The sequence below is a fragment of the Heptranchias perlo genome, chromosome 16 (assembly GCF_035084215.1).
Source record: "Heptranchias perlo isolate sHepPer1 chromosome 16, sHepPer1.hap1, whole genome shotgun sequence".
NCBI classification, from domain to species: Eukaryota; Metazoa; Chordata; class Chondrichthyes; order Hexanchiformes; family Hexanchidae; genus Heptranchias; species Heptranchias perlo.
The window spans coordinates 5,469,946-5,490,579 of record NC_090340.1 but is presented as its reverse complement, the minus strand read 5'-3'; the positions used below and the strand labels follow the sequence as shown (position 1 = coordinate 5,490,579).

Below are 20,634 nucleotides of genomic sequence, written 5' to 3'. Positions count from 1 at the left end.
ATCGGTATAAATGACAGAGAAACTGCGAAAACGGCAATTATCAAATGTTGTCTCTGTTCACCAGGGGTGATTTCGTGTTCTTTAGGGTATGGACAGGATACCGATGGGACGCACATTAATTTTTAAGGATCCCGTGTTCTTAAAGCTGTAAAATTTGACGTTTATTTACTATCAGGTCTGCGTTTCTCAAAATAAATCGCAACAATGGTTCATCTTTGCAAAGGAGAATAGACACTTAGATCACTTTCTTGAATGGAACGATACTGGAACAGATCTAACATTCCAACGAGTAGAATAGTAAAATGTATACTATGAAGGAACGCTTACCAATTATTTTCCACAGGTTCACTGCAATGAGGTTATTTGGACATTTATTTTACAGGAAGGATAGTTACAAAAATGTGAGGGGCCCGTCAACCCGTTAATTTGATAAATGTTATCACATTCATTTATTGGAAATTACTTTTCTGTCACGACCATAAATTAATAGCTGAACTCATGTAAGATATTTCATTTTAAATACACCTTAGCCTTTTTTGCTTCAATTTTTATTTGCGAATTGTACCACTTCTTGGGAGTTTCGCTGATCTCCGACCCTAGAGATCTGGAGAGTCCTCGCGAAAATTCCAGGCACAAATTGTTTTCAAAGGACAATTCAGCTATAGTTTTTTTAAAGGCTAATTTCATGCCTTTGATATTACCATAGCATCTCATTCAGTTTTTCCGCGCCAAAATCACTCCACAATGGGCAGCCAATCAAATAAATATCCAGCTGGACTAATTCCTGTGATGAGGGGTTATCTTATGAGGAAAGATTGGACAAGTTGGGCCTGTATACATTGAAATTTAGAAGAATGAGCGGTGATCTTATTGAATCATATAAGATCCTGAGGAGACAAGAAGGGTTAGATGCGACGCGGATGTTTCCACTTGTGGGAGAGACTAGAACTAGGGGCCACAGTTTAAAAATAAGGGGTCTCCCGTTTAAGACGGAGATGAGCAGAATTTTTTTTCACTCAGGGTGTGGTGAGTCTGAGGAACTGTCTTGCCCAGAGAGCGGTGGAGGTAGGATCATTGATTATTTTTAAGGCTGAGTTAGATAGATTCCTTATTAACAAGGCAGTCAAAGTTTATAGTAGGTAGACGAGAAAGTAGGGTAAAGGACAAAATCAGATCAGCTATGATCTTATCAAATGGCGGAGCAGGCTCGAGGGGCCGAATGGCCTACTCCTGCTCTTAATTTGTATGTTCGTGTGTCTCATCCAGAAAGACGGCACCTCGGACAGTGCAGCATTCCCTCAGTACTCCTCTGGAGTGTCAGCCGAGATTATGTGCTCAAGTCTCTGGAGTGGGAAATTAGACTTTGCATTGGTATAATGGCTCGGTGAGATGTTTTGACAATCAACAGATCAGTTGTGGACGGCAGGCTCAAGATCCTTTCAAAAAGGAAATGCGAGGAGAGTGTTATCTTACTGTTGTATTTAGGCCAGGATGCTAATGGTGTAAATTAATTAACGATTCAGGCTTGATACGTATACGAAGAAGACTGTCCCATGTACGGTCTATTCAGCTGTACACTGAGGAATGTAGGGGTTATTATGATTGGTTACAATAAATGTCCATTATGAGATCGTTCACAAAAAGGGCCCGGCTCCATGTGGTGTGGTCTGGTGACTGGCTGATGATGGAACCATCCTCATTGTATTGCTCACTGCGTGGTGGCATGATAATAAAACCTCTGACGCGTACACATTTTTCAACCAACAGTGGAATATTGCCGTGAATATCTGTATTTACTTCACATACGTGCACAGGCAATATTGGGAGGTTATGTGTAACACTTCCACTGTCCTGACATGCTGTGTGGAACAGCAGGTAAAAGGATGTCGGCTCCATAAGTGTGAACCCTTTGCGCTGCCCTAATGTGGATACCTACACTACTGCTGTACCGGGAAGTGGTACAACAATGCCATCGCGCGACATGTGCGTGGCCCAAATCAGGTCAGGTCTTATTTTTTCGTTGCTCCACCTGAATCGTATATTGTATCAAGTTATGTGTTGGAAAATAGTGCATGCTTCTTATCCATTTCTTTGTTTGATGTGTCATGGAAGTGTGTTAATTGTTCACATTCCTTATCCAGCGTTCAAATTAGGGTAAAACGTGATCTTCTGGACACCCTAGCGACCGGAGTAGGACTGGGAACGGCATCGCTTAATGCTATGAGTAATGAGGTCCTAGCGAAACAACTACAAGCTTTGAGTAAAGATCTACGAGCAATTGTCTACTCTATTAAAGGTGCCCCCCGGGCTGAATCAGACATGGCTCATGAGCTTGTAAACATGTCAATGACTGAATCACAGGGTTTATGGGAAAATATGGAGATCATTGACTCCGAATTCTTTAACCCTTCTAAGCAGGTATCTTGGGTTGTCGTCTGTCTCGGTACACAAGTTATCATGGATAGCTACAAAATGTTGCTACAACAGACCACAAGCATTCGCCTACCCTATTGTGTTCGGAGTCAACTCTCTAGTAACGTTAGCCAGTTTGCGATTGATAATTCACCCTCCTGTGTTCTACAGTTCTGATTGTGCACGGAAATAAAAATTCTGGTGAATTCCACAGTGTGGTACCCAAGAAATGCTATAACCATACGTTGATGTAGGACTGATAATACGGGGTTTCCGATACATTTTTACGGACCAAAAAGGCTGGGGATCAGACATTGCTACCACAACAGGCAGTTTTTCACAGTATCATGTGACAAGTTGCCTGGATAATTACTTTAAATGGATATGCTTTCCAACCATTCAGCCTACAAGGGAGGACGTAACTCGGGTGACTGTAACCCATTTGCGGAAACGAGTGAGGCCCATGTTATTTTATGCTGAACATAGACTGTTATACTTCAGAACCAAGTGTTATAATGTAGCCATCGATATGATCGATTGTCAGACTATACCATATGTATTGTTTTGTGCACGCTATGTTCGATATGCATATGTGAGTGTTCCTCGTTCTCTGTTGCACAATGCTTTAATTGGAATAAGACTGTAGGGGATTATTACTATTCGATTATTAATGCGGATATGGGACTAAATATCAAGCCAATTAACAGATATTGAGCATGTGAAGAAGGAATTGGATAAGTTAAATGATATTGATTGGAAGTCTCATTTGGAAACTAAAGACGACTTAGATCAGATACGGTTGATCCAAAGGAGAATAGAACATGATATTAAGCAGCCACAGTGGTAGTCGTTGCTCGGTTTGACTGCGTTAGCCTGGAGTTTCAAATAATGTTTTGCACCCCATCGTTTGCATCGTGAGTTTACAGATCCTGTTATTGATTATCATGTTAACCCTTTGTTGCTGGGTAAAGAAGAAGATAATGTCCTTGACCCAACTGTCGGAAGAGCATCTCAAGCCTATACTGTATACACAATCCACAGTCTGTTCCGATTATTCAACTATCAAGTGTCTCGAACTTACTCGAAGCGGTTATGGTGAACCATAGAAGGAAGGAGGTCAACAAACCCCACCAGAGGAAATAACTTATCAGTATCTACCCTATTGAATCCCTTCATGATTTTAAACGCATCAATTAAATAAGCCCTCAACGTTTAAACTCACACCAATACAAAGCAAGTTTATGCAACCTGTCCTCGTGAGACTTAAGCGATGCCCAGGTTACCCTCTTCCAAAACGTCCAAGTCAGCATTTTGCCACTGAAGGAGTTGATAGTGTAAATCGGGCGATATCGATTCAGCCGCACGTTACACATCTCTCCACATGTTCCTCTCCATGATGTCGTCCGTTTTACATTATCACCCAAAATCATACTCACACCCAAGTCTGAACCATTATTCATGCCTGTTGTGTCCAAGAACTTACCGTTCGCTGGACTCAAAGGAGAGGAAATGAGTGCCTAACGTGCACGGTAACATCGGCAGGCAGTGTGACAGATCAGGTTATACTAATCAAATCTAATTTCATGATAGCCCTACTATCTTGGTACGATCAGAATGTACTTTCATGGTCTACTGACGAGACATTGGGCAATGAAAAATGTTGCTCCCAATTTCATCTTTTCACCTTTTCACGCCTAACCTCCATTTTTCAATCCTGATCAATCCACACAACACAGGACACAAACAAATATTGTTTTTTGCTAGGCATGACCATTTTGTATCTATGATTATGGCACACAGATCCAGTTTGAATTTTCACACAGCACTGCATGTTGACCATAATGAATGACAATTGAAGTAGTTTCCGCATTCAAAAATTCGGCTATTTGTACAATGTGCCTATTTGTAAAACTGTCTTAGCCAGGCATACATCGGCGTATTCAACTAATCTGCACCTTTACCATCAACGGCAAATCCAATATTTCCCCATTTGCATATAGAGCAGCTGTGCTTCCCAAACCGTAGGCCACTCGTCTCTGTAAATGGTGGCAACGACAAGAAGACCTTCTATAAAACGATGTGCACTCGTCTTGTGAAGTCCAATGAATAGATCTTGGCTTTTTACTTTTATACATATTGGGAAATTTGATAAACCTATTCCGAGTTATCCCATTTACGATTAAACTTCGCACAAGAAATAATCTGCAACTGTACTTTTCAAATTTCTCTGAAATATTCAATCTGCCGCTTATTGTATAACCAAGCATTGGATCATTTTATTTCAATTAAATTAATGCTGTCGCCACATACATTTCAGTGTAGGCCTGACAGTAGTAGTCAGTTTATTTAAATGTAAAGTGTGTTGAAACATAGCAACCAGAAAACCCTTTCTGAAGCTTTTTCAATAAAATTGAGGAACATTTTCATATGCTGGCGGACTGTTACTGGCGGTCACTTTTTTAACAACATACAGACCAGATTTACTCCAACATTGACGTCCATTACATGATCCGATTCAAGTTATAAGGGATTGCGGCCGTTTCGAGGATCCATCCTAACCGGTCACGTTCAAATATTGTGATTCTCTTCGTTGCTGAGAAATTGCCTTTTCATGTTAACTCTTGGAGTATTCTAAGCCGTGGTTTTCATCAGCATCAAATCGTCTGGAAATAAACAATCCTTTTGTAAGTTACATATATCAAACCTTAACACCAAACTACGATTCATTGCCTGAGCCAATGATGTTCACCTGCCAAGTGTATTGATATAATCATTCAAAAATAATTCGTCTGGTCTGATTGAAGTGACATTCATTAGCATTTAAATCCCCTCTGTATCGAGGAAACGATTCCACCGTTAATTGCCAGATTTATTGCTAGATTGGTGAAGGGGACCTGAGTTTTTCCGACTTAATTGACCGTGATTTTTTAACAAAATAGAGTTAGGTCATTATTTTCATTGCTTACTTTCCTGTTCCAACTTTTCAAACGTTTTGTCTTGTCTAATTAAAAAAAATATTGATAGCTGTGGTGAATCTCCCAGATACCGCATTATTCTTCGACAGACTTTTACACATTCACAGCAGTGTACAAAGGATTTGGAATTTCAGGATAGAAAGGTCCTAAAATGTCGGGCAGTTCTTCTGAAAGCCGGACCCAAATTTGAGAGGAGACGGCAGAACTGAAGAGCATCGGTGTAAACCGCGTGTGCGCGGTTTTGTTGGAACTTGCACCGGGGTTGGAGAGAAATCAGGAATAAAATCGTTGCCACGGAAACTAGGGGCCACAATTTATGATACTTCATCAGTAATGGCAATTGTATCAAGGTAACAAAAGTCCATCCCATATTCAAGGAATAAATTCAACCGTTAATGAAATTTACTTTTTGTAATCTCAGTGAACTGTACTCTTTCACGATGAGCTTCACAGTCCACCGGAGATCACTCGCTGTCATGCTCTCGTAAACGTGCAAGAAATATGAAACAGATTGTAAGAGCTTCTACAAGTATGTAAAAGGGAAGAGAGTAGCGAAAGTAGACGTGGGTCCCTTAGTGGCTGAGACAGGAGAAATTATGATGGAGAATAAGGCAATGACAGAGATGTTAAACAAATATTTAGTATCTGTCTTCGCAATCGAAGACACAAAATCATACCAGAAATTATGGGGAACCAATGATCTAATGAGAGTGAGGAACTTAAAGTAGTTAATATTAGTAAATGAAAGGTACTGGAGAAATTAATGGGACAAAATGACGACAAATCTCCTGGACATTATGTCCTACATCTTAGGGTTCTAAAAGAGGTGGCTGCAGAGATGTTACACACATTAGTTGTGATCTTCGAAAATTCTCTAGATTCGAGAACGGACCCAGCGGATTGTAAGATAGGAAATGCAGCACCGCTAGTCAAGAAAAGAGGGAGAGAGAAAACAGGGAAATTCAGGCCAGTTGGCCTGACATCAGTCGTCTGGAAAATTCTGGAATCCATTATTAAGGGAGTGGTAACAGGGCACTTAGAAAATCATAATATGATTAGACAGAGTCAAACATGGTTTTATGAAAAAATCTATGACTTATTTGTGAATTTAACTAGCAGGGTAGATAAATGGGAACGAGTGGATTTCGCCTATTTGAATTTTCAGAAGGCATTTAATAAGCTGACATACAAAAGATTGTTACACAAGATAAGGGTTCATGGAGTTATGCGTAATATATTAGCATGAATGGAGGATTGGTTAATTGTCAGAAAAGATAGAGTAGGAATAAACGGGTCAATTTCTGATGGGCAGGCTGTAAATAGTGGGGAGCAGCAAAGATCAGTGTTGTGCCTCAGCTATTTACAATCTATATTAATGATTCAAATGAATGGACCGAGTATAATTTATCCAAGTTTGTTGACGATAAAAAGCTAGGTGGGAAAGCAAGCCGTGAGGAGGACACAAAGAATCTGCAAAGGGAAATAGTGAGGTTAAGTAAGTGGGCAAGAAGGTGGCAGATGGAGTATAACATGCGGAAATGCGAGGTTATTCCTTTGGTAGGAAGAATGGAAAAACAAAATATGTTTTTTAAATGGTGAGAAACTATTAAATATTGGTGTTGAGAAAGAGTCGGGCGTCCATGTATGCGAAGCACGGAAAGTTAACATGCAGGTACAGCAAGCAATTGGGAAGGCAAATGGTATGTTGGACTTTATTGCAAGGGGGTCTCCTGTCAAATGTGTGGAACTTTCTATCCTAAAATTCCATATCGTTTGTATATGGCCCTGAAGGTGTAAAGCCCATGGAAGAAAAATGCAGAATCTGCGAAATTCTGAGCACAGCTGTCAAGAAATTTGTAATTATGTAAGAAAAAACGTTTGAAAAGTTTGGAACAGGAAAGTAAGCAATGAAAAATATTGAACCAACACTATTTTATTACAAAAACACGGTCGACTTAGTCGGTCAATCTCAGGCCCCTTCACCAATCGAGCAATATATCCAGCAACTGACGGAAGAATAGTTTCCTCGATACACCTCGCATCCACGATACAAAGTTAGGTGGGAAAGTAAGCTGTGAGGATGACACAAAGATTCTGAAAAGTGATATAGACAGATTAAGTGATTTGGTAAGAATGTGATAGATGGAGTGTAATGTGGGGAGATTGAGTTTATTCACTTATGTAGGAAGAATAGAAAAACAGAATGTTATTAAATGGTGAGAAACTATTAAATGTTGGTGTTCAGAGAGATTTGTGTGTCCTTGCACACGAAACACAAAACGTTCACATATAGGTACAGCAAGTAATTAGGAAGTCAAATGGTACGTTGGCCTTTATTGCAATGGGGTTGGAGTACAAGCGTAAAAAAGTCTTGCTACAATTGTCCAGGGCTTTGATGAGACCAAACCTGGATTACTGTGTACGGGTTTGGTGTCCTTACCTAAGGAACGATATATCTGCTTTAGAAGCGGTACAATGTAGTTTCACTAGATTGATCCCTGTGATCAGAGGGTTTTCGTATGAGGCGAGATTGAGTAAAATTCTCTGGAGTTTAGAAGAATGAGAGGTGATCACATTGAAATGCATAAAATTCTTAGAGGATTTGATAGGGTAGATGTTGAAAGGCTGTTTTCCCTTGCTGGACAGTCTAGATATAGGAAGCATAGTCTCAGGATAAGGGGTCAGCCATTTAAGTCTGAGATGAGGAGGAATTTCTTTACTCAGATGGTTGTGAATCTTTGGAATTCTCTACCGCCGAGGGCTTTGGCTGTTGAGTCGATTCGCACATTCAAAGCTGAGATCGATAGATTTTGTACTGTAAGGGAATCAAGGGATTTTGGAACCGCACGGAGAAGGAGGAGCCTAGTGGTATACCCCGTGAAGTGAATTACAATTTGGTATCGAATCCAGGACTGGTAAGTGTTATATGCAGAATAACTGAAAAACAGGAATAACTTCCAGCTGAAATTTAATACAGAAATTGGTATGGCATAAATGAAGCATAACGGATTTTTGGAGATATACAAAGCATTTATCAATCACTGGTGAGGCTAAACCTGGAGTATTGTGTCCAATTCTGGGCACCACACGTTAGGAAGAATGTCAATGCCTTGCAGAGAGTGCAGAAGAGATTGACTAAACTTATACCAGGTACGGGGGACTTCAGTTATATGGCGAGGCTCGAGAACCAGAGGGAATGATGAGTTTTTTCTTTACACAGTGCGTTTTCTTTTATCTGGACTGCATTGCCTACAAGGGCGGTGGAAACATACTCATTATTAACTTTCAAAAGGGAATTGAATAAATAATTGAAAAAGAAAAAAAATGCAGGGCTATGGAGAAAGACCAGGAGAGTGGGACTAATTGCATAGTTCTATCAAAGTACCGAAAAAGGATCGTTGGTTGGAATGGCCTCCTTCTGCGCTGTATGATCCTACGGATACAAGGCATGTCTCATTATGTCGTCATTTTGTGTTTACTGAATAGTAATCGCTAGAATTGATAATCATATGTCACACATTCCTTCTATGTTATAAATTGAAAAATGTTGTTTAAGATTATAATTGTGCTTTGAAAATCTCTTACATTTAGAGGTTATCTGATGTAACATGGTTGAGGATGATCATCGTTAGTAGAATAATTACCAATATCCCAACTATGGATCGATACATTAGGTGGACAGGGCGGACAGAATGGTAATCTGGAAAAAAAGTACAGCAAACAACCAGAAACCATTTCAAAAAGATTATATTTTTTTCTTCTGGACACATGCGAAACAATTTAACTTTGACGGTTTATACTTTCTTTGATATACAATATAATCTCGCACAGGATCTTCTTTTGAAGTTAAAGCACACTGAGTAAAGAATTCCTCTGAGTACTGTATCAAATCGTGATAGATTTGTAAATATTTTTTCCCTCTCTTGTTTTTTAGCGATACTATAAATAAAATCTAAAGAAAACATTTAAATAATTAGAAAGTCTCCAGATACAATGATCAAACGATACCTTTCGAAGCGAATTTATAGGAGCGAGGAAAAAAATTCGCAGCCAATTAATGGAATGCGATCTTAAATTTGGATAGAACTAGTGCTGGATCTGACCAGGTTGGAAAAGCATAACATTCTTGAATTTCCTTGCACTGTTTTCCCTGACCAAGCGTCCAGCTGCCTCTAATGCCGTATTTCGGCGTTCCTATTTCAAACAGCAGTCGCCACTGCGACTTTTCTGTTTCAACTGCAGCAAAGGAAGATGTTAGTGGTTGTTGGAGGCCAATCAACTCAGCCCCAGGATATTGCTGCAGGAGTTCCTCAGGGCAGTGTCCTGGGTCCAACCATCCTCAGCTGCTTCATCAATGACCTTCCCTCCAACATAAGATCAGAAATGGGGATGTTCACTGATGATTGGACAGTGTTCAGTTCCATTTGTAACCACTCAGATAATGAAGCAGTCTGTGCCCACATACAGCAAGTCCTGGACAGGGTCCAGGCTTGGGCTGATCAGTGGCAAGTAACATTCGCGCCAGACAATGACCATCTCCAACAGGAGAGAGATTAACCACCAATCCTTGACATTCAACGGCATTACCATCGTGGAATCCCCAGCCATCAACATCCTGGGGTTCACCATTGACCAGACTCTTAACTGGACCAGTCACATAAATATTGTGGCTATAATGCAGGTCAGAGGCTCGGTATTCTGCAGCGAGTGTCTCGCCGAGTGACTCCCCAAAGCCTTTCTACCATCTACAAGTCACAAGTCAGGAGTGTGATGGAATACTCTCCACTTGCCTGGATGAGTGGAGCTCCAACAACACTCAAGAAGCTTGATACCATCCAGGACAAAGCAGCCCACTTGATTGGCACCTCATCCACCACCCTAAACATTCACTCACTTCACCACCGGCGCACTGTGGTTGCAGTGTGTACCATCCATAGGATGCACTGCAGCATCTTGGTAATTCTTCGTTGACAGCACCTCCCAAACCCGCGACATTCTCATTGTGCTGTATGTCTGAACATTGCATTTGTTGTTAACAGCGTCGCTGAGACTGGCTGGAATTGGGAGAGAATCAGGAGCAACTAGAAACGTATGAACTATCCCGCTCTTTACAGGTTGCTGGAAGCAGCTGAGAACTTCATACAATTCCTATGGTTGTCGGTAAAAAAAATAACCATATCCGCTCCCTGCCTCCTTTTGGTAATGACCCTAAATGTATGCCATCTGGTAACCGATTCACTGATCAGATTTTTTTTTCCATTTCTCCTTCGAAGTCTTGAACATCTCAAGCAGATCTCTTCTTAACTTTCTCCATTCGAGGATATGAAGCCCCTCCTTATCTCTTTGTTTCCCCTTTTAACTGATATGCTGCATCCTTGACACTACTTCAGTAAAAATATTTTATCTATGTTCTTAATATTATTCACACAGTAAGTTGCCCAAATATAAACACAATATTCTAAATACAGTCTAACCGACGATGTGTATCGGTTTAGCGTTAACTCATTGCCTTTAAACCCTAAGTCCCGATTTCTAAAAGGTACTTTCCCCAGCTTTATTGTCCTGACACTTTTAAATATTTATGGACCCGACCCCTGAATCGCTCAGCTATTTAACTCATTTATTTTTCCCCATTTGTCATGTATGAGCTGTCATTCATCCTACCAAACGATATCGCCTCTTATATTTACGCATGCAATTTCATCCGAGTTGATTCTGCTAAATCTGCTGAGCTGCCTACATCCTCTTGAAATTGTTTACAGTCTTCTTCGCAGTAGCCTCAGCCCGCTGTTTTCAACTCTCTATACATTTTAATATTGTGCCTGACTTTAAACTTTAATTAGCGGTGTTCCATTAATTTAACTTTGGAACGTTGAATCCTTCCCGACCCATGATTCGTGCTATATTATTGCTGTGCACATTTCTAAACTGCTTGTGGATTTCGAAGATGACATAATAATATGCAAATCAATTACAATAAACGCATCCCACAGTATCTGCAATGGAAATTCGACTACTGCGTGACCAGGCAACATAAAAGTACCAAGTATGCTATAATGTTACCTTCGTTGCCAACAGTATAGTTGACATTTGCTGGTATTGAGTTTGAAACGTGATATACTTGACAGGTATAAACAGTGCCGCGCTGGATTGGCCGTATCTCTTGTAAGGAGCTGATAACTTCATACAGTCCCTCTGTGTTTGCCTGTTGTTCAGTTCTAAATCCAGTCACAATTTCGGTACCATTTTTATGCCAGGTGAGGTTAAAATCCTTTGGGTAAAAAGGAGCCGTTCTGCACTGGAGCCGCAGAGAAGCAGATGAAGCCCCTTCGGATGCCGTGGAGACAATCTTCAGGGGAACGGGGCCAACTAAATGGAAAAGAGCAAAAAGAGATGAAGCAAAATATTTTCTACACTTATTCTCTATCCTATCCGTTTTCATAAAATAATCAACAGTTGTTTCGTGGCATCGTAGTTGTATCGATGATAATTATTGATCCTGACTGGAGCCCAATCTAGATTTTTCTCCATTGATTCTCCACACGTTATTTTCCGAGTTCCGCTCCTGTTGTAATGACGCATCACCGTTAGATTTAACAACACAGATTTGCAACAGCGAGGCTGTGCTTTTTCATACCAATCTGTTCGAATCGACCTGATATAGTTGAACTGCTGTACAGGACGCCTTCTGTTGTTACATGAAGAACATTTTCATCTTATGTGCGGAGCGGATCGACTTCGAACCTGTGGCTGGACGGCGGCACTTACTTTAACGGGTGCATTTCACTAGTTCTGCCGAACGGCTGTTCAGGAACTTTACCTGCATGGCAGAAACTGGAAGCGCGCCGTCTAAATGACTGGAATGGGAATTTCCCTGTTCTTTCCAAATAAGGTATTGGGCCTTTAAGCATAACACTGCGAATAATATCAATACTATTCTTTTAGGCAGTGGGTGCAATAATTGAAAAAGCGCCTTAGCCTTCAGCCTCGAGATGACTTTCCTTCATAAACACAAAATTAAATCACAATTCATGTCATGCGTCAGTCGTCACATTCTTCAGAGATTCTTGAACTGGGAATGTTTCCGTATTTTTATGAACAAGTAGAAAGCTGTACCTTTTTATTAATAGGACATTTTCATGTTGAAATTCTTTGCTAAACGCGGTTTGAATATCAACCACAGCTTCAGCGCGACTAAACGCTTCACCTGTCCAATTCCAGCGACACTTACCATATACAACAAGTTGCACACCAGTTCCTTTTACAACCGTTTTATCCTGATATTTGGCTACATAGAAATACGTTCCGGCGTCCGGGACACTCACATTCAGGAGGTGAAGGTAGGCACCGCCTTTCTTTACAATGAACTGTTTTCTGCTGTCTTCTTGTAGGAAGGTCTTATTACCATCTCTCCACCAGTAAAGGATTATGTTTGAATGATCGAGATCGAAGGGGAAAGGACATCGGAAGGTAACCTTTGTACCTCTGAGCGCCGTCTTTTGTACAATGCCTGGCATCACCTTGCCCGAAATGTCCACAGTAACTATCAACAAAAGATGCGCACTCAGGTTAAATAATTCATATATAGGGAAGTGATCTGCACGACCAAAATAATAACGTGCGTCGAGTTCATTGGTAAATTAATAATTCTATGTTCCTAACTATTAGAATGATTCTCCAGTTCCTGAAAGTGTTTCCTGGCTGAATTAACATGAATAACATCACTTTGTTCGTCCAATTGTTTCCGTCTGACAATCACATCACATGCTAAAATTACATCAAATTAAAGCACCAAAACATTGCTCCATTTTATATCAACTATAAGATCGACTTCATGTGTTGTATCTTGTTCAGGAAAGTTTGTGAAAGGTTAATTTATAACAAAAAAAAATAGAAATCTACCTCGATTGAAAATGCCCAGGAAACACATGCCCAAAAGAGCTCCACTCAGAAACATATCGAGCGATGAATTACGGTAGATCACACGCTGCGAATGAGAATGGAATGCTTGAAAGTTTGGGGAACGGGCGGCTGTGTGTCTAGTAAAATCTCATGCTTATCTGTGAGGTCAGATATCACATGACTGTTTAATTGCGGAGTGGAGAAAAGCATGGGCTTTAGATTAAGATCTGCGGGTTTGGCTATGAGCAGACACGGGAACAGGAATTAGTAGGCTGCATTTATAACAAAAAAGGGGAGCTGAATAAAATTGTACATGAGCTAACACGTCCATGGTTCATGGTTTCTGCACTCGCCACGAAGGGCGAATATTGCAGGCCTTCAGTAATTTTTGAACTAATTCATTCTGAAGAATCTATTAGATGGTCTATTGTTTTTTTCTGGAGAGGATCACAATAAACGGCTTGTTTATCTTGCTAGTTCTGTGCATGAAACAGAACTTGGAAACGATGAAATCCAAAGGATTGGTGGATATAGCCACCATTACGTGGCTTGATAGCATGACTTGATTGTGAGAGAGAAGGTATTGCGATAGCAGATGTAATAACCGTATCGAACCTCGAAATAATTTTCTGATGATATTTTGTTTACTGTTGGGTTAAGGGAACTAGTTGCTTCATGGGATTCTTTTGTTGGGTAAGGTTATGATGTATTAATATTTGCCCCCTTAATGGTGGCTATTTTTAAAATTATGTTATTGTTGCAATAATCCTATTGGTTCCTCGCTATAGCCTTGATTTATAATTTTCCCAAGAGTGGACGCATGCTCCTTGCCGTCTGTTTATTCTATAGCAGTGGTTTCTTCACAATCTTAATCTCCTCTGCAGTGTATAACAGAACGGGATTTTTTTTACCGCGTGTGCAACATTTGGTCTAAGAATATAAGTCATTTTATTTTGCACTTGGCGGCTAGAGGCACATCAGATTCAGTGCTAAAGTGACAGTATTAGACGTCAGTCCGGTTCCGAACTGCCTCCTTTGCACACTGATGACAACAGTGTGAAATGCCCTCCACCTGCAGGATAAGGCCAAGAAGACGCAAGGCTGTGTCTAAAATAGCGGTAAAATATTTTTGGCACTAAATAAACTTATGACGTGGAACTACGTTTTAATATAAGAGCAGTTAAGATACCTTAGTCCGTTTATCTATAAGTCCGCAATCTGCAGTTTTACAAAAGTATTAACCTGTTTGTTTCCACTAAGTGATATTTAGGTTTTTTTAATATTGTGCGGAAAGGATTCAATCTTAAAGTAAAATTAGCCCGCAGCGAGTGTAGTTTTGCATCTGTGCAAGGGAGTGGGCACAATGCTCCGTCGACGAGGGAACGTGTGTGTCACGGCCTGTGGAATAACTCCGATGGCACCAGCTCCAACTGAAACTCCCAGTGATCGGCCTCCTGACTCGTGATGTGGTACAAGTGCAAGTTATCAAAATAGCGAATCGTCTGGAATTCCAGAGTTTCTCCCGAAGTTCCGGCGGCAGATAGGGAGAAAACCCGTGGAATTCCACTCCAAAGCGCGTTTCAGGTTTTCCCTGGGTGGAAGAGCAAGCGACTGCAGAATGTTTCCAATATCTCCCGAAACTCTTCAATATTCACAATTCAAACTCTTAGACTGGCAACTTCAAATGAATACTAAAATGATGTGAAACCTGTGGAAATATTGTGCTGCAATCATGCAAACTCCAATGTTTATTAGCATAGGCCATGCACTGATTCCAATCAGAAAATGTTTTCACTTACTTTATAATAACTTCCTTGTTGAAAATTGCTGTGAGCGATATGTTGCAGCGTGGGCCGTTTCACCAACAAGAAGCATTAACAAATATATATAATTTAGTTAGAGGAAGAAAGGTCCCAAGGCTAGCTTAATATCCAGCTAAAATCAGAAATTTAAAGTGATAGGATATTTACTTCCCTTATGAATCTGGTTATTGAGCTTCATGTCTGAGCGCTATTTCGACTCATTTATACGGTTGAAATGTTTCCCTTCATATAACAAAGCCTCGTTAGTTTCGGCATTAGGAGGTACCGCTACTGGTTGTCCATTATTCTTCATTTCCCAGGAGATCGGGAGAACCGCTGTGGAATGTATTGCCAATACGTTAAACCAATATGATAGTACACGACATAGTGATAGGGATTCAGAATAAAACACAATCAGTAACGGTACTAAAACGATGTAGTGCAACTCAAATGTCTTTTAGTTAATACCCCGATGATAATTTACTTTAGATGGTTGGAACTCTGCTCCATAAACAGTTATAAAAATCAGCTTATTCTCAAATCTGTTTTCTGGACTCGATGAGCTGCTTCTGTTCACGTGACTTCTCAGTTGGTTCATTGCCCGAAATCTTTTCGTTTATGAAGGTTGAAACTTTCAAATCTTAAACTAGTGCAGCGAGTAACATCTATGTCTCAAATTAGTGTAGAATGCTGAGTCTTTATGACTTTGTGTAGCTCATTATTTTCAGAGGCTATCGTATTGTTTTCGGTGATTTCCACTGCTGGGCTGGTTTGAGCGATGATTTATAATCATCTTGTTTGGTGTTAATAGTTAGCGGGAAGTCGTCACTTAGTTTCATTTGCTAAATCCTAGCAAGTCTAGCACATGTATTTTGAACTCCACTCACTCACACATATCACAAACTAATGCCTTTCACAACTACATTATTTAAATCTTTTACTATATATGCAGGTGTCTGCTCCCACCTTCGCCCCTTCGCCATTAAAACACATTGCTGCCTTCTGACTTGAATATTCCAGTGGCTAAGCTTTCATGGTTATTTTGATTTATAATTATTATTTCTAGGTTCATAGAGGACAGATGAAACGAGAGGGAGAGAAAACTGATATAATGCTTTTTCATGGAATTTACCGTCAGTCTATTACTTACTGAAGTTCGATGCTGTAATCATACTGACAATCACTGCAGCCAATTTGCCCACAGCAACATTGAAATACCAGCTAATCTTTTTTTTTTGGTGTGGCTTTCATTCTGTCACCTGATTTTTTCCTTTTAAAACTTTCGCTCCACAGTGATATACCCCAGTCTCCCGGGCGCTCACGTCTTCCTAATGAAAGAAAACCTTCCCACTTCTCCAGCGAACAAGAACATGTACCGCTTACAATTTTTACGTGCTTCCCAGACGCCTGCCCGGAATTGGGGAGAACTAAAGTGTAATTCCTGAATAAGCAAAATAGTCCTTCTAACGGACCACATTTTCGGTCATTGAGGACGTTCTTCCATCTACACCCAGTCCAATCGTGTCCTTTCAACTCTAAAGTGCCCTTGTTTCAATAAACTTCCCGTACATCATCGTGTATCTTAGCCTCAAAATTACATATTGTGCTACATAGTTTTCTAGCTAACATAAAACATTCTTACCTTTACGTTCCATAAAGTTAAAACGTACGGATCTAATTCAATATACTTGAATTCACAGGCAACCTGTTGTAATGTTTATCTTGTCAAATTCGGCATGTGTAAACGTGTGAAATTGCGAAACTCCTTTTTGCAGTTGTTGGCCTGAGGTGACCTCTGAATGTTTCAATTTCCTTTCATGCTCGGTTTAATAGGGCGTGTTGCACAACAAGCTGCTGTTCAGGTGGTTTCTGTAGTCCGGGTATTTTAGTGGCATTACACAACCATCGGTTGCTGTCCTTCGTTGTATTTTACGATAAAGACAAAACTAAAAGCTTAGGGTTGTTTGCAAAGAATCATATTAAGTCACGTGTGCCTGCAAGTAATATATCTTGCTGTGTTTATAATACTAGTATTAGCCTGTTCATAACCTACCTTTCAAAACAAGTTAGGTTTTTTTACCCTCAGGACTTTGTTTTATTAATTTAAAGTTCTCAGATTTGATACGTGAACTTGTTACATAACAATTTACAAAGTGTGACATCATTTAGAAATATTAATGAAACTAGACGGTCTCTCGCACAACTGAGAAAGGAATAAAACGTAGAGGAAATGCAACGAGACACATAAGTAATCGTCAGTCAGTATTTTAAAACATTTAAAATGTAAAAAAAAAATCAGAGTCGACAAAAGAACACTATTGCATGTGTAAAAAGGGACAGGAACCACCCCAATGTATGTGAAAGGCTAAAACATGATTAACAGAGACTTAATACAGAAGACGTCGAGCTAAATAAGGAGTACTTAAGACGGCGTTAAGATAGCTGAAGGCACGAACGACAATGGAGACAGTGTGAACAAAACACATGGAAATTTTCTTTTCAGAGAGGAGGACTTGTAAACTTGCAGTAGGTTCCAGATATAATGAAGGACAAGGTCATGAATGGATTCGAACCTAGTATTATAGTAAGCACAGGATAAGGCCATTCACCCCGTAGTGCCAGTGTCGTCAATTTGAAAGAACTATCCAATTAGGCCCATTCCCCTGTTCTTTCCCCATAGCCGTCTAAATGTTTTCCTTCAAATATTTATCCAATTACCTTTTGAAAGTTACTATTGACTCTGTTTCAACGATTCTTTCAGGCAGTGCAGTCCAGGTTATTACTCGCTGCATAAATAAGCTTTTCCTCGTGTCGGCTCTGGCTTTTTTGCCGATCACCTTAAATCTGTGTCCTCTGCTTACTGACACTTCTGCCACTGGGAACAATCTCTCCTTATTCATTCTATCAAAAGCGTTCATGATTTTGAACACCTCTATCAAATCTCCCCTTAAACCTTTTCTGTTTTGAGGAGAACAACCCCAGCTTTTTCAGTCTCTCTACGGAACTGAACTCCCTTATCCCTGGCACCAACCTAGTAAATCCACTTTGCGCCCTCTCTTCGGCCTTGACATCCTTCCTAAAGTTTGGTGCCCAGAATTGAACACAATACTCCAGCTGAGGTCTAACCAGTGTTTTATTAAAGTTTAGCGTATCTTCCTTGCTTTTGTACTCTATGCCTCTATTGATAACGCCCAAGATCCCATATGCTTCTTTCAACAGCCTTCTGAAATTGTCCTTCCGCCTTCAAAGAATTGTGTATGTACAGCCCCAGGTCTCTCTGTTCCTGCACCCCCTTTGAAATTGAAACATTTAGTTTATATTGCCTCTCCTCGTTCTACCTACCAAAATGCATCACTTCATACGTAAGAACGTGAGAACATAAGAAATAGGAGCAGGATTAGGCCATACGGCCCCTCGAGCCTGCTCCGGCATTCAATAAGATCATGGCTGATCTTCAACCTCAACTCCACTTTCCTGCCCAATCCCCATTTCCTTTGTTTCCCCGAGAGTTCAAAATTCTCTCTATCTCAGCCTTGAATATACTCATCGACTCAGCATCCACAGCTCTCTGGGGTAGAGAATTCGAAAGATTCACAAACCTCCTAGTGAAGAAATGGCTCCTCATCACAGTGTTAAATGGCCGACCCCTTATCCTATGACTATGTCCCCTAGTTCTAGACTCCGGCCACGGGAAACAACCTCTCAGCCTCGACCCTGTCAAGCCCCCTCAGAACATTATATGTTTCAATGAGATCACCTCTCATTCTTCTAAACTCCAGAGAGTGTAATGCCATTCTACTCAACCTCTCCTCAGAGGACAATCCGCTCATGCCAGGAATCAATCTAGTGAATCTTCATTTCACCGCCTCTAAGGCAACTATATCCTTCCTTAGGTAAGGAGACCAAAACTGTACACAGTACTCCAGGTGAGTTCTCAGCAAAGCCTTGCACAATTGCAGTAAGATTTCCTTACTCTTGTACACCAACCACCTTGCAATAAAGGTCAACATGCCATTTGCCTTCCCAATTGCTTGCTGGACCTGCATGCAACTTTTTGTGTTTCTTATACCAGGACACCCAAGTCTCCATGGAAACCAATGTTTAATAGTTTCTCACCATTTAAACAAATATTCTGTTTTTCTATTATTCCTACCAACGTGATTAACTTCACATTTCCTCACATTATACTCCATCTGCTCCCTTATTGGCCACTCATTTAACATGTCTATATACCTTTGCAGACTCTTTGTGTTCTCCTCACAGCTTACTTTCCCAACTAGCTTTGTATCATCAGCAAACTTGGTTACACTACACTCGGTCCCTTCATCCAAGTTACTAATATAGATTGTAAATAGCTGAAGCCCAATCATCGATAATTGTGGTACCCCACTAGGGACAGCCTGATAACCTGAAAATGACCCGTTTATCCCTACTCTATGTTTTCTGTCCATGAACCAATCCTCTATCCATGTTTATATGATATCCCCAACCCCATGAGCCCTTATCTTGCGTAACAACCTTTTATGTGCACCTCATCAAATGTCTTCTGAAAATCTAAATATATTACATCCATTGGTTCCCCTTTACCTACTCTGCTCGTTACATCTTCAAAAAATGTTAATAAAATTGTTAATTATGATTTCCCTTTCATAAGCTCATACTGACACTGCCTAATCATATTACGATGTTCTAAGTGCCCTGTAACCACTTCCTTAATAACGGATACCAGCATTTTCCCGACGACTGCTGTCAGGTTAACTGGCCTGTAGTTCATTGTTCTATCTCTCCCTCCTTTTTGGATAGCGGGGTTACATTTGCTACCGTCTAATCCACTGGGACCATCCTAGATTCTAGGGAATTTTGGAACATGATAACCTGTGCATCCACTATCTCTGTAGCCACCTCCTCTGGAACCCTCAGGTTTGGGCCATCAGGCCCAGGGGATTTATCGGCTTTTAGTCCCATTGGTTGCTCAAGTACTTTTTTCTCTACTGATAATAATTAATTTAAGTTCCTCACTTTCGTTAGCCCCTTGGTTCCTCCTTGTTTCTGGTATACTTTTTGTGTCATCTTCTGTGAAGACTGATAGAAAAATATTTCTGCATAAATTTCATCTGCCATATGCCTGCCCATTTCACCAATCTGTCTATGTCTCCTGGTCTATGTTACACATTGTTCACTATATTTCCGAGTTACGTGTCATCTGCAAAGTTTGAAATTATACCCTCTACACCCAAGTGTAGGACATTAATAGGTCGGAACTTGCTCCGATCGGCGTGGCAAGGCTGTCCGCACATCCTGCGGACAAAGGCGACGAAAATACTTACCTCAAGGTCTCCGACGTCCACTTCGTCCATTGTATCTTTTTCTCCGTTCAGCGCTGTGATATCAACGCATCTTCCTTCGTACAGATAGACAATGTGGGAATGGAAGCCTACCGAATTTATCAAGAAGAGAAGTCACTTCCAAAAGCAGGCAAATAAAATTCATTCATTTGAAGTGAACTAGTCTATGTTAGTGTAAATAAAAATTCTACATAACTT

General features: G+C 40.4%; 1 protein-coding gene across 1 annotated transcript; it reads right to left on the bottom strand.

Moving 5' to 3' along the window:
- Positions 1 to 4,687: 4,687 nt before the first annotated feature.
- On the bottom strand, positions 4,688 to 13,402 carry LOC137333244 (uncharacterized). Its single transcript, XM_067997402.1, has 5 exons — positions 13,290 to 13,402; positions 12,619 to 12,930; positions 11,451 to 11,756; positions 8,973 to 9,087; positions 4,688 to 5,075 (listed from the first exon to the last, which is right to left on the bottom strand). The coding sequence occupies exons 1-4, from the start codon at positions 13,342 to 13,344 to the stop codon at positions 8,975 to 8,977; spliced, it is 786 nt and encodes a 261-aa protein (XP_067853503.1). The 5' UTR covers positions 13,345 to 13,402; the 3' UTR covers positions 4,688 to 5,075; positions 8,973 to 8,974.
- Between the last annotated feature and the right edge of the window lie 7,232 nt (positions 13,403 to 20,634).

Bases quoted from the DNA above. Each gene is read 5' to 3' on its own strand.
- LOC137333244 (XM_067997402.1), bottom strand. From the start codon at position 13,344: ATGTTTCTGAGTGGAGCTCTTTTGGGCATGTGTTTCCTGGGCATTTTC. The intron at 12,931-13,289 runs GTAGATTTCTAT...TTTTGTTGATAG, and splicing joins CCTGGGCATTTTCAATCGAG to TTACTGTGGACATTTCGGGC. The intron at 11,757-12,618 runs GTAAGTGTCGCT...TTTTCCATTTAG, and splicing joins TGTGCAACTTGTTGTATATG to TTGGCCCCGTTCCCCTGAAG.